The sequence below is a fragment of the Pyrgilauda ruficollis genome, unplaced genomic scaffold, assembly GCF_017590135.1.
Source record: "Pyrgilauda ruficollis isolate IOZ18807 unplaced genomic scaffold, ASM1759013v1 scaffold43, whole genome shotgun sequence".
Lineage (NCBI taxonomy): Eukaryota > Metazoa > Chordata > Aves > Passeriformes > Passeridae > Pyrgilauda > Pyrgilauda ruficollis.
Genome location: NW_024525823.1, coordinates 9,041,393 through 9,056,426, shown reverse-complemented (window position 1 = coordinate 9,056,426; position 15,034 = coordinate 9,041,393). Strand labels below are relative to the sequence as shown.

At 40.8% G+C, this 15,034-nt stretch overlaps 1 protein-coding gene across 1 annotated transcript in view; it reads left to right on the top strand.

Annotated features, from left to right (window-relative positions):
• Nucleotides 1-15,034, top strand: part of LAMA4 (laminin subunit alpha 4) — a 99,227-nt gene that overhangs the window by 36,631 nt on the left and 47,562 nt on the right. The window contains exons 5-10 of the mRNA XM_041478121.1: nt 3,813-4,027; nt 8,093-8,188; nt 9,565-9,716; nt 9,857-9,967; nt 12,559-12,670; nt 14,624-14,791. Of these exons, the coding sequence (XP_041334055.1) occupies nt 3,813-4,027; nt 8,093-8,188; nt 9,565-9,716; nt 9,857-9,967; nt 12,559-12,670; nt 14,624-14,791 (854 nt within the window). The remainder of the gene's footprint in view (nt 1-3,812; nt 4,028-8,092; nt 8,189-9,564; nt 9,717-9,856; nt 9,968-12,558; nt 12,671-14,623; nt 14,792-15,034) is intronic.

The window sequence follows — 15,034 nt, the reverse complement described above, 5'->3', positions numbered from 1 at the left end:
TAAAACAAAGACTGAGGGATATAGGATGGCTCAGACAATGGCTTCCTGAACATCTCATTTTGTTTTCCCTTAAAGCTCCTGAAGTATTTAAGTCTTTATTTAACTGTCAATAATGGGCAAGCCTGGAATTCACATGATACTTTATGTAACTGTCAGAGAAGGGAGAAAAGGGATGCTTAAGATGCAAAGACAAATCAAAATGAAAAAGATAAGATGAACAACGAATATCATCTTTATAGATGATGCAAAAAACATCAGTCAATTACCTCCACATCACTAACATCATGACAGCAACAGTAAAAGCAGATGGCACAAAAATAAAAAACCCACCCTTGTTTACAGGCCTACGGCTGTATTCTTTTGTTCCTTCAAAATGTCAGGTTTATACACAGAGGATAATGCAGACAATTAAAAGGTCATTGAGGTTCCTTAATGGTTATTAAAATGTCAACCCAGACTAAAAGCAATGGAAATCCTATGAAATGAGTAGCAGTAACACAGAAACAGCAGAAAATAACATCAGCTTTGTTTTCTAGTGGCCACTCCCCAGCCTGACACAGGGATCTGTCTCAAGGAAGGCAAAGCTGTGTAGAAAAAGCGACAGAAAGAAATCAGCCTGTCCTGGTTACTACGTTAAGAGCTTGGCTAATTGCTGGGGTAAGGTGCAAGCAGTGACAAAGAGGACTTACCTTCTGGTCCTACTCCCATTTGTATCAGAAATGTCAAAAAGTGTTTCAAAGCTGGATGACGCACTGCTTGCCCCTGCCCACTTCCTCAAGAGCAAGTCCCTACGTGGCACACACTGCTGCTGGGCACCACCAGAACTAGGTGGTGTGAATTCACAGGCACCCTAGCTAGGAACTGAGTAAACCAGCTTCCCAAACTGAAATTTAGGAATTAATCCTTTTTCTCCTGGACTTCAGCAGTAAGGCATCAGGGTGATAACTGATGCCATGCAGGTTTTGTTAATGCACAAATGTTAAAAAGAACAACTGAACAAATTACAATTCACCATCCAAAGCAAATAGATGAAAAATGTTCTTTTGGCATTGCCAGAGAAGAGGAAGTTAATTTCTTACTCACTAATAATTACAGGAAGCAGCTATGGCTGCAGAATGAAACAAAGACAACTTTGCAGTTTTATTATGGGAGAGGAAGTATTCTTTTTTAGCAAAAAGTGGTAATTTATTGATACAATCTAGGAAAAGACATTTACTCCAGGCCTCTTAACTTTTTCAGGCCATAAAGTGCAGAGATGGAGCAGAACATTTCCAGTCAATGGCCTCTGCTCTTCTCACATCCTACCCACAATTCAAAAGAGGTTAAATGCCTCAGTACTATGAGATGTACTGAGTGGCAAAGAGAAGAGTGAAAGTAAAATATTTATTTTCAGCTCTGTAAATTTCTTTTTGCTTTAAACAGCCGCTCCAGATGAGAAGTTAATGGCTAATAAAAGTGAGTCATAGAAGAGTTCAGGTTGGGAGGGACATTAAAGGTCATCTGGTTCCAACCCCCTGCCATGGGCAGGGACACTTTCCACTAGACCAGGTTGCTCAGACCCCCATCCAGCCTGGCCTTGAACACTGCCAGGGATGGGGCATCTACAGCTTCTCTAGGTGACCTGTTCTGGTGCCATAAAAAGCAGCACTTGTAAAATGTGTCTGTGGGGATGTGAGGAAATGTCCTCTACATTCCTGGCCAGTGAACTGAACAGTTTATTTCAGAAAAGAAGTGGGGAAATAGCCTTGTCCTGATGAGAAGGCGGACACGGCAGGCCTGGCGGGGATAGCACGCTGCTGTTGGTAGATGTGGGCAGCAGCGAGCAAAAGGCTGGTCTGACCCCAGCCCTACTCAGTGCCCTCTGTGAACCTGGTGGCCACATTAGACAGATGATCATTTGGAAAATACCTAACTACAGAAAAACAAAAAACTGAAATTTTAGACAATCATAGCAAGACTTCTGGCATGACTGACTAGTAGCTTCACCCAACACTGCCTGCTCTAACTCCCACGGGAATGGGGAATGAGTCAACCAAATCATAATCATAAATGACACTCTGCACTCAGTGTTGCATTCACAGTTCTTCAGGGGGTGCACAGAACTCCCGGGCACGCTTTAATTCTTTACATCTGGGTCACCCAAATGATAAAATCTGCACCAAAAATTCTGGCAGTGTTGCAAAGAGACAGAAAGAGCCTTTGTCATTGACAAAAGTAGTGTTTGAGGCAGCCAAGTGGTTTATATTAAGATGCTTAAAATTTTATGTGTTTCTACTGTGAGGATTCAGGACTGGAACATGAACAAAGCAGTGTTGAGGAAATTACTCTATTAAAAAAAAAAAAATGTCAGAACAGATCAAAACTCAAAGCTTGTATCAGATCTCCCACATTTTCAGGGTTCAGACATGGCAGAACCTGAATGTGACTGTGTTCAGGTTTTAGAAGACAAGTGACCTTGATTTAGGTACCCAGCCAGAATCTGGGAAAACTAACTGCCTGAAGTGCTCACCCTCCCTGCTTACCAACAGCAGACAGAAAAAACAGCATCTTAAACAGGACTTTGGATGGGAGACAAGGACAACATGGTGATAAAACAGAATGAACTACAATAAATATTCCTTACCTAAATCATTGCAGCAGCTATTCAGTCCTCCAATTCCTTCAGCCAGCAATTGTTACACTAGCTAGTTATTCCCCTCCTGGAAGGAATTCTTCATTTCCAGTTTTGGGGTATGAGTCCCTGTCCTCTGAGCTCCAGGCTTCTGCATCATGGGCATTAGCACTCCATGCCCACCCCACTGCTAGATCTCTTTGTATCAATGATTGTTTTGCAAAAGCTCCCCTTGCTTGTAGGGTTATATTTCTGCTGATATCAGGAGATTCCCTGATCTCAGCAGAAATATCTTTAACTGAGACTATTACCTTTCCAAATAACCAAATCTGTTGGTACTTCTTTGCTTAGGGCCACGGATCATCCAGGAGTGTTACATCACTGGTGTGTCTGTACTCTGAAAAACCACCATAATATTGACATGTCTCTCATTTTCTCAACTGAAATGCTTCCCAAACATAGTAAGACATTATAAGAAATTTGGACCTATTTCAGGCCTTCACTGGGGTGCCTGGTATCCACCTCTCTCTCTTCCTCTGCAGGCCAAGAGAGGAATCCTCCCCAGTCACTGCTCTCAGCCTTTTACCCTCACCCAACAGGATAACATCAAACATCTGAAAAACAGAGTCTGGTTCAGGGCCTATTCTGTTTTGCAAAAACCAGAAGCCACCCCAATACCTCACTATAGAAGTATTTCTATAAACCTTTCCTGGTCAGTACTTTTTATGTACACTTAAAATAGGAATAAGGTCTGAACTTCCTCTGAATTACAGCATCCTGAAATGCAGCCTCTTACCCCAGTTTCCTATAAAACACAATATAGTTGTTGAGATACAGAGCTGAAAGAGACCAAAACAAACCCTGTAGAGCTGCCTTGCTGCCAAAGCAATTCTGTCACAGATTTTAAAACAATGGGGAGAAAATCATTTCACTGCTAAAGATATGCAGAAAAAATAAATTAATGCAGACTGGTATGCTTGAGATACCAGGGGTGTTCCAGAAGGAGAAAATATATAACACTACCGATTGAGATTAGAGCACAAAATAGCCTCTGTAGGAGTAAAGCTCCTAATTAGCTCTCTGTCCATTAGAAGCTGCAGACAATGATCAGTTCCTGGTAACACAAATAAGGTCAGAGAAAAAAAGGTGTCGCAGATAGGAATGTCATTGATCGTCATTGCCGGTGTTGCTCTTCCTTCAGGTGCGCCCCTGGTTACTATGGGAACCCTTTGCTAATTGGAAGCACTTGTAAAAAATGTGACTGCAATGGTAACTCAGACCCAAATCTGATTTTTGAAGACTGTGATGAAGTGACCGGCCAGTGCCGCAACTGCCTGCACCACACCAGCGGGTTCAACTGCGAACGATGCGCGCCGGGCTACTACGGGGATGCCAGATTGGCCAAAAACTGCACAGGTATTGTCTGCAGCCTGGTACAGCAGAGCTGAGCAGCACAGCACGGTCTGTGGATGATCTCCCAGAAATCAGAGTTGCCTGAACCAGTTGTCAGATACCTGGGGCTCTGGGAGGCAGGTGATGGGATAATTTGGATGCCTGTTCAGTTGAATCTTCCCAGGCACCAGAGAAATATCTCTTTCCATCTCCCATGACCAAGTCTCAGATCCCAGACTCCAACATCTCTAGTGCCTGGTCAGTTTACTGCAGGCACTCTTGTGTTCTCCTGAATCTTGTTTTAAATAAGGTTCACTAAGAGTTCTTTGGGCAAAGTCCTCACCTTTGTGTTTGTCCACACCATGTCCACTCAGGCTGATGGTGCTTAAAGACTTGAAAGTATTTTTATGGGAACAGGATCATCCTTCCTGTCCTGACCCAATACCTACTTACCTTCTGCTATTTTCCACATTGGTGATATAGTCTGCATTTCCTACAAGTCTGCGTAATCTTGCTGGTTTCTGTATTTTCATACAAAGGGGTACTTTCAGGGTCCGGTAAAGTGCTACCCAGAGCACCTCAGCAAAACATACTTGCAGAGAGGGGTTGCAAAGCTTTGTCTCCTCTAATATTGTCCTAATTTACATGGAGTTCAATCCAAGCAGGGCTTTGACCTCGTACCTTTTATCCTTGCTTTGGCTCTGGAAGTGAAGTTTACATCCTCTTTCAAAGCACTTAGGAACAGCCACTGATAAAGGCAAAACACAGGTGCTCAGAGCAAGGACCTTGGGGCTCCCTCCCAAACTCTTTGGCAGGGGTCCCTCAAGGACCAGAACACAAAGGAGGGAGACAAATTATTTCTACCTCAGCCTGACTCGAAGGTAAGGCAGCTGAAACACACACTCAGCTTGGGCCTCAAAAGTGCTCCAGGACCTCCAGATACAGAGCTACAGGCCTCAGGGACTTAGCAATGTCTTGATCCCTCTTGCAACTCACTGTGTACTTGGACTTTGTTTTTTAGGAGACAAATTATTTCTACCTCAGCCTGACTCGAAGGTAAGGCAGTTGAAGCACACACTCAGCTTGGGCCTCAGAAGTGCTCCAGGACCTCCAGGTACAGAGAGCTACAGGCCTCAGGGATCTTGATCCTTCTTGCAACTCACCATGTACTTGGACTTTGTTTTTTGCTTCCTTATTATAGAGTGTTTTGGGACACATAGGATGGAGGCTGTGAGCATGCTGTGTTTTGTGCTGCTATCTTCACTTGTAGGGGACCACATATGAGGCCATGATGATCCTATCTGGATTTATATTCCAGTGACAGCTGGAATTTGAGTGTCCATCTCCAGGATGTAACTCACATCACAAAGTCACATGGTTGAATTCCATTTATGGTGAACAGGAAGAGATGGTGCTTATACGCAGTGATCCCAAAAGCCAAAGCCATGTATCCCAACCAGCTAAAAAGACATCAGCTGTGGGGAACACTGTGCCCCAAAACTCACCTCCTGCCTGGATTTAGTAGTCAAGAAATTAATGAAATACAGTATGTCTGTGATTTTGAGGTGGCAAAAAAAAAAAAAATCTTGTTTATAAACTTCACTGCCTAATTCACTTCACCTGAGATGACTTAACTGCAGTTGTCCAGGAAGGAATTATAGGATCCAGTATGTGGGTCCCAAATTCTGTGGGGCAGAAGGAACACACCCAGCCCTTCAACACTTCAAACCACAGCAATTGTGCCCTGCCCATGGTCAAAAGCTTCAAGCACCTAAAAGTAACTTTGCCAGAAGTCTGAGAGTTACAGGTCATTCCAAGTGTCTGAGCAGGTTATGCAATAAGTGATTTTGGATGGCGTCTCTGAAAGTACAGTTTCGAAACTCAAATCAAACTTTCATCGCCTCAGTACAGTTTTGGGGTTTTTTAGTTTGCACCCTAAAGGAGGTACACAGGAGTTCTCTATACAGGCCTGTAGGCTGTTCACACAGTCTTCAAATCAGTGTGGTAATTCTCTTGGTTAGCAGATTTCCTTGCAGTGTTTCATCTTTGCTAAAAATAAAAAGTGCTTGGGCACTTGAATACATTGTGAGAGGTACAGCTTTTCTCTTTGCAGAAGTGAATTTAATCTTGAAGTTCACTCTAGCAAATCCTGATTTTGCAGTATTGTATTTCAGAGAATTACACACTTCTTGTTTCATCTTCATTTCTCTTCATTTCTGCTGAGTGCCACAATGTGCTGTACTTGACAGTACTGTGCAGATTGCAGTGCATCAATACATCCATGATATTCAACTATTTGTGTAGTTCACAGGGAAAGCTTATCCTTTGTTTGGCTTTGTGGGACAATTAGGAACTATTGTTTAGAATTGATTCTGAAATAGTCAAATATCTTCTCTAAACAAAAAATAGAGAAACAAAATTATTGTAAGAATCAAGCCAGTCTGTATACATGGTTTCCACAGAGCATCTCAAAGGGTATATAAAACAAAAAAAGGCAAGACAACTAAATGAACAAACAGTTCTTCAATCTAATTTTTTTTTTTTCCTTTTGAGAGGAAGACAAAACCTGGGTAGTTGTGAATGGTAGTTTTAAGCTGCTTTTTATTTTTTTTTAACCATATATCCTTTAGCCATAGTTCAAAGCTCTCCATAAATGGCTCGCAGAAATAAAGGTAAGTTTAGAAGCTTTCCCCACCAGCAAACTATGGTATCATTGAAAGTCTTAATTCCCTACTAAAAATGTGGTAGTTGAAAAATGGTCTGGACTACCTTTGGAATTAATTTGCTATAAGATTTTGAGTAGCAGACTCACAGGTATTCATTTAAATAGACACAATTTTATTTTTGAGCACCAATCTCATCAAAATTTTAGCCTTTAAAGTTAAATATAGCTAGCTGGCAATAGCCCGGTCCCCATGATATAGGTAAAGAGAAATCTCTACTTTCAATTGACTTTCACTTCTTAAAAAAAAGAAATAAAAGTAATCATAGATCCAAAAGCTGGGAGGCACAGATTGTAATAAGGTCAAAATGCTGACTGCATCAGAGAATTCATAACCAATTTCTGTTCTTACATTACTACAAAAACTGATTAGTTTTACTAACACTAGTCCACTCACACAGAATTTTTCTGACGTTAGTGCAGGATGTTGTCTTTGAAGTTGTTTTATGTATTTTCACTTGACAAATTCTTGAATGTGCAATGGGAAATGTAAATACAAGGGCAATTCATAGATAAAAATTAATGGGCTGCAATAAAAAGGCAGTGAAATATTTTGTTATATGAGGTTCTGCTGAAACCATGAATTGCAAGACCAAAATAAATTCCAGATAGATTGCTGCTGTTCTTATGTTCTGCTTGAGTTTTTGTTATTGTATTGAAGTGTTCCAAGAATATTTTAATCTTTAAAATAATATATTTGAAAAGGCCAATTAAACCTTGAAAGAGGTCTAGAGATGTTAGATTAAAAATTGGGCTTTTTAAAAAGCCACTCATGCTGGCAATAAAAATGTCGCTTTCTCAAGTTTGAAAAAATATAAAACGTCATTTATTCTTCATTGTAAGTGGTAGGAGATATTTACTTTTTGATATGTTCAAGCAGACAGTGTAACTGGAGTCCACTATCAATCCCTGATAGCTGCAAAGCCTTTTTAGTGACAGCCTGACAGAGTGCTGATAAATTCCACAGGGCTGTGGAGAGATTTATAACTAATAATTAACTTTCATTTCCCCGCTTTTCTTAATACATCTCCTCAGTGTTACCCTCTCTAGACATTGATGTACAATGGCCCTTCTGGGCAGCTCTGGCCTTGCTGACTCATGACCAAGCTTTGAACAAGTAATTTCAGAAGAGGTGTTCTCACTCTTCTCTGGAAACAGAGGTTTCCACTTCATATTTCGTTTGTTCAAATTTCATCAGTGCAAGAAACACCTTTTCCAAGTACTGAAAGGAAAATCAGTCCAATAAGTTCTTTATATTGGTTTGAATATCCACACACAATCTTAAGTATAATAATTTCACTAGTCTTGGGAGGGGGAGGTGCACATTTTGAAGATTCTTCTTTCAAAAGTCCTTTCTTTTTCCCCAGCATGTAACTGTGGAGGTAGAATGTGTGACAGCCAGACTGGAGAATGCCTCGCAGACAGTCCTGAAGCTTCTACTGACACAGACTGCCCAACCATCAGTAAGAACATTATCATGAAAACACCAATAACTAATATTGCTCTTATATTTAGAAGCTTACAAAGAATAACTTAAGAGCTTGGTACTGCAGCGGGCTCAGGATTTTGACAGTGGTCCCACAGGGCACTTAAGTGTGTGAATATACACAGTGTCCTGCTGATTGAGTACTTCAGCATGTTCTCACACACTTGACTACAGGCATATTTCCAATGGTGATGCAGACTGTACATTCAGGTCCAAACTGCAGAGCAGTAGGGAAGTATCAACAAAGCCACTTCCATAGACCTCCAGACACACTGCCTGAAAAACAATATTCTGGCCCTAAAAACTGTCCTCACAACTTTGCCTGTGACATCTTGCATATAATTTATGGTTTTCTAGTTGTGGTTTAACTCCATCAACAACACAGCCACTCACTCACTCCAGCAGGAACAGGGAGAGAATCAGAAGGGTAAAAGCTAGAAAACCTGTGCACACACAAGCCACACGCACTTCTGCAAAGCAAAACAATTAATTCATTCACTGCTTCCCATGAGCAGGCAGGCATTCAGCCATCTTCAGAAGAGCAGGACCCCACCACCCATAATATTACTACTATTACTGGTAATCACAGGTATTTTTTAAATGTTAGTACATTTATACCTGTATATAATGCAGTGTGTAGCATGTATGTGTTCCTGAACCAACTCCTAGGAAGAGGGGTCATGTGCCTGAAGAGCAACCAGAAGAAAAACATTCAGGACCTGCTAAAATATCAAGCAAAAGTGTCTGTAGGAACCTGTGTTTCACATTCACCTAAGTCTCTTGCATTCATTGTTGGCACCAGTGTCACTATAAACAAGGTGGCACAGCAATCATTCGGCCAGAACAAGGATATAGTTCTGCAAAAGCACTTTCCAAGCACATTATAACCGTGTTTTTAGATGTTGTCCTCATAACGAAGTAGGTGGCCAAGAGCCCATGTGCTGGACATCCTTATTTCTCATACCACTAAATTTTAAATATCAAGTTTGAGGTTCTGTCAAAATGCAGTTGGCTTTTTTTGACCTTCATCTGTTGTCCTTCAGGCCACAAACATGTAGCGCCTAGGGAATAGCCAGGAAATACCTCTCCCTCGCTCCCAACTGATTACAGAATCCCTGTGTCAGCCTCTTTGAGCAGTCCCATCTGGTGCTGCTCAGCTAGAAATCTCATAACTGTACTGTGGAAGTAACCTTGGAAGTGGGAGGACGAAAGTGAAAGAAAAACAGGTATCCAGCAGCAAGCATCAGTGACAAAGAGAGTGAACACCATGGGCATTATTGCATGAATTTAAGACACTTGCTGTAGCTGACACAAACACTAAAGAAAAATTATGCTGTCTTATTTTCTTATCAGGCTGCGATAAATGCATTTGGGATTTGACAGATGACATCCGGTTGTCAGTTCTGACAATCGACGAAAGCAAATCCACTTTACTGAGCATTTCTACCGGTGTCGCAGCTCAAAGGCGTTTGAATGACCTGAACCTCACTACCACTCATCTCCAGGTAAAAATATTGATGATATTTTGGTTTTTTCTTGTAGTTTGAATCTTTGAATTTCCATTCCATTCCTGTAAATTTCAATCCCTGCCTTCACTAGAGAAGGAGTTTGTTTCCAGATGCACTGACTTTTTTCCCACACACAGGAGGCAATGTCCAAAAAGAAGAATCATGCTATGCTTTGGACCATCCAGGTTGATGATGCTGCAGATGAGATGAATGATCTCGTCAGAGAAGCAGAAACACTTGATGAACAGGTTTGTTTACAGCCTTCTGCCAAAGCTCTGAGGGTTTGCACTTTGTCTTATTCACCTGTTGACATAAGAGGCGACTACAGAATAGTCCCAGTTGGAAAGGACCTAAAATGATCACCTGGTCCAACTGTCTGAGCAATACAGGACCCACCAAAAGTTAAAGCGTCTTATTAAGGGCATTGTTCAAATGCCTCTTAAATCCTAACAGACATGGGGCATCAACCATCTCTCTAGAAAACATGTTCCAGTGTTCGACCCCTCTTCATAAAAAAAACATTTCTTAACATCTACTCTGACACTTAAGGTTCACCAAACAAGAGTGGGTGTGCCCTGACAGCTGGAAGAACCTTCTATTTCTATTGCTGTATTGTAACTTTCTACTTTAAATAGGAATTAAAAGCATAAATTAATTATCAAGTCTTCTTCACAGATAAGGAAGGAGGTAAAAAGTGTATTGAGTGTCGTTGGAGGTTTGTCACCAGTCACAAAAATCTTCCCCTCAGGATCCAAGTTCCCACCTACCCCTACACACTGTGTTTGATCTGGGATAGACACATTGCCGTTCCCATTCACATTTTGATTTCTAATTAAGTGAAATAACCAACACTAAACTGATGCAGACTGACTTTGGGAGCATTTGTACTATATCTATTTTACATGTATGCTCTCTTAAAATTAAATTAGTCCTAACTGGACATTTCAAAATACATATCAAAACTGCCAGTTTAAAAGATTTTTCATGTACCCACTGAGATGGGAGCTTGATCAGCACTCAAGATATTTTTAATACAGTTATAATCATAAATGTTGTATCCACATCCAGCTGCCAGGCTATAAAATTAAGGTTATCAGCTCTCATATCCCACAACACTTTCATTGCGTCCTAGAAGAATACTGCTATGATATATGTTAAGAGAAGAAATAGGATTCAAAATTTCTTATCCTCTACTTTTAAAAAGACAATATTAAACATCTTTCTGTTGCTGCAATATACATATATTAGTAAAATACATCACTCTATGTTATTATCAAAGGTAGCCACAGCTGCCATAGAACTAGATTATATTTCATGCTTATTGCAAAGTGCCAGGCCTTATATTCACGTTACCAATTCCTTGACAAGACAAATTAAAATTATACCTTAAACTAAAACTCAAATATGGGAGCAGGTAGGGGGCAAAAAAGCAACACAAAGTGGAAGAGAAAATTTAGGGTTTTGTGTTTTAAATCAACACTTAGCAGAAAGAGCACATAAGATTTATACAGACCATACCTATGTTCAAGAGAGCTTTTATTTAAATTAACTCACAGCTCCATGCCTGTGAATATCTGTCAGAGTTCACACGCCTCAGTGTCCCTCTCTGGAGCTGGTGGGCAGACTGATTATGGCATTAGGTTTTCTATGCACATTTAGTGAGTTTGCATAATAACATTTCGTTTGCAGTACTATCTGGGGATTTCTTTCCTCATTCCTCAATTTTACTGTCCCTGAACAAATAAATTCAGCATTTCCTCTGGTCTTTTCTCTCTGGTTACTGCTAATGCTAGTTCCACATCAATATTTGTGGTTGCTTGTAAGGCAGGGAAATAATGACCCCAGAGTCTGGCAGTGGAAGACAACAATAGCAACTCTGAATATATTGAGCTCTTTGCTATTTCAGGGTACATTTATGGAAAATGGCTGCTAGGGCCTTGGGTGGGTTTTGCAGAGACACACAGCATTTTGTATTCAGAGCATTTTATGTGCATGTCCCTACATCTCAGGGCATGCTGCAGATTCTGATCTAAACCACAAAGGCAGGGTGAATGCACCAACAGTAGGCAAATCTTGCTGCTAAATATAACTCCTGTATATATAACCTCTAAAGTCTGCACAGGATGAGTTTTGAGTAAAACAGCATGTAGCTTGATCCTGAATATTTGGAAGATGGGAACCAGAAACATTTCTACTAACCCTTACACTTGTTTTATCAGTCTTGTAACCCTTACAATTTGTTTTAGCATTACTCACATCCCTTTTAGTGGTGCTGGCCCTGCCTTCAAATGCCACCTGGGGCCTCCACAAATTCTAAGTAAGGAAACACAATGCAGAGTGCAGCCCCCAACACAAGGTAGTACAGAACCTTGTCTGTGCTCTTCAGAGTATTTTCAATCCTCGGGCTTTTTCTTTTCTCTAATAAGTTGCAGAGCTGGGGACCTCACTTAAGGGAGACACAGATCTAAAAAGAGTTGGGAGCTTGACACCTTTTCCTCCATTCTATTTGCTTACTCAGGAACTGCCATACCCAGAAACAAAATCAGCTCCCCTGAATGTCTAGGAGACTCAGCAGATAGAGTTTTACAACTGTACATAATTTATGAAAATTTTATTTCAGCACATGGTTGATAAATATGAGACAGGATTTAATCTCTCGCTCTGCAATTCTGAAAACACTGACAAGACAGATCTTTACTTTGAACACCTTTAAATACTACTTTATATGATAAAAAGGACTTCCATGTGCTCACCAGGAGAAAGAAAAATGTGTGTTTATACTGATCATCCTCACATCTGAAAAGAAATCCAGTGTTTACCTCTCATGGTTTATTCATAGGGAAATGAAGCATCCAGCAAAGGCCGACTGGTACAGAAGGAAACCACGGAGATCAACAACCGTGCTTCTCAGCTTGTGCAGCAGCTCAATGATATTAGAGATAACATTGAAGGTAAATAGATTCATTTCTGGTTCATCTCAGTGTCAAGAATGTATTAATGAAACCTTCATGTATTAATGGATCATCAAGAATTTTTACTGTCCTATATAGCGAAGGAAAATCTTCTGATATATAGGACAATATGTAATTTATGGCAACAGTGAACACCCTCTCAAGCACAACTGCACTCAAAAAAGATTTCCTAGTCAGACATAATCATCTTCATCTGGAATATCTATGGCATACCATTATCATCCTGAAATATAAAAATGAGATTAAACCAACTGCAGCCTCTTCTTCAGTACCTGCAGAATGCAATGAAATCAATGTACTCAAAAACACCCCTGTCCTTGCACACCTGCGACATGAAAGCCTCCATCCTGCTGCAGAACAGATTTCTTCTGCAAAGCCAACTGTAGGCAAAAGCTGTCTCTGGCACCACAATGAAATGCTGACTGGTAGCTGAGGTTAAACAGCCCTTTTCCAATTGAAAATATTTGATTAATAGACCTGAATAGTTCTATCTTGGCAGTTATTGCAAGCCATCTGGCAGCTTGTGTAAGGAAGAGTGGTTACATATCAACTGTTATCCTTGCTTATCCTTACTTCCAGGGGTGCTCCATTACTTTCTCTCAGGAAACATGGTTAGTATGTCCTATCACAAAAAAGAGCCAGGCTAAGACCATATAGTAAGTTTTATTTGTACTCTCTTTTTACACCTCTGATGCTAAAAAACCATTGACTGTCTGGCCATCTATCGCATTTTATTTCTAGAATTTTTGAGTAAAAGTGTCAGCATGAGCCTCACTGTATGTCACTAACAATCATGGTTGATGTCTGTGGATCATGCTCTTGTATCATTAATTGGTTTGGAGAAGGACAGGAACCACATAAGGCAGATATGCATCTAATTTGGCACACAAATAGCACAATCACGTTAAGCTGTTATAGAAGAAACCATGTCCATGGCTGTGAATAGAATGAAAACAGCTGGAAACAAGTAAGTGAAAATTATTTCCACCATGCTCAAAACTGTTCTTCTACAGAGGCATCACCCATGTGCACACACACATGTGCCAGGATAAGGGGAAAAAAAATCCATGGTCTTCATCAGTTTCTGCTCACTATGAGCCTTTCAAGCTTCACTAATGAGCTCAGGACCCAGCAAGAGCAGGCATACAGTCACTCTGACAAAGAATCAGTGGTGTCACAATTACACACCTATTTTTTACAAAAATCGTCCTAAAGAATAGTGCTGGTTTTGCCAACTTTGTTTACCCACAAAGCTAGTGACAAGCGCTAGCCAAAGGCACACACATCACAGGACATAAAAGAGGAGGTGATTGGTGTTCAAGGCCAGGGAGTGAGAAGTGAGTAAACTTTGTAATGATTACACTGGGAATGGGTAAACTCAATTTCAGCTGCAGGGATACAACAATGTTTTTTGAACTGAGACCAAAACCTTGAAATAGTATCTATCTCCAAACCAGCTAGGCAGTATCAGACCAGAAGCCATATGTTACCTCCTTAGGGTGCCTCAAACTTCTGCAGATGGAAAATGAGGTTATTTCAGTCTCCTTAGCATTGTTATTATTTTATAAACAGCAGCAGTTAAAAACCATGATCCTAGATGAAAGCCCCAGCTTGCTACATGCCACAGAATCCAAAATAAAATTATTATCCCAGCCTATAAGAAATGTCAAGCCAAATAATGCACACAACCCACATCTGCTTAATCCCATCCTCTTCTGATGAGACCTCCACATGTGACAGAAAGAGTGAACTATTTACAGGTTTAATATTAAGATTGGATTAAACATAATAATTATCTACTATGGGGTTGAAGATAATTAAAATTTTGTTTTGCCATCAGTATCATCACAATTCACAAAAGTAAAAGTAGTCCACAGTATTTATTTCTCTGTAGTCATACTGAATCGACCATCTGTTCCCTTTTCCCCCTAGAAATCAGCAGCAAGTCAAAATACTATGCAATTCAACAAGAGCTGAGCCCTGAAGAAATTGCCCAGAAGCGGAGTGTGGCTGAGGAGATGCTGAAGGAGATCAAACATCGAAAGCCTTTCACTAATCAGAGGCAACTTGCAGATGAGGAGGAAAATGCAGCAGAGGAGTGTGAGTTTTAAGTCAGTTTTCCCTTCAGCCAAGTGCTGATGCTCAGCTGGCAGCTGTTGGGCAGCTCTGGGTGTCCTGCTGAGCCCTGAGGAGGACCAGCAGGCACTTGGCAAGCACCAGCTGGTGTGCTGGAGATGCTGCTGCTCCCAAATTCCTGCCCCAAATCCCGGCTGGTGCTTGGTGCTCCTCACAGCAGAATGAGGAGGAAAAGGCCTGTGTGTCTGTGCACTGCATCACCTCAAC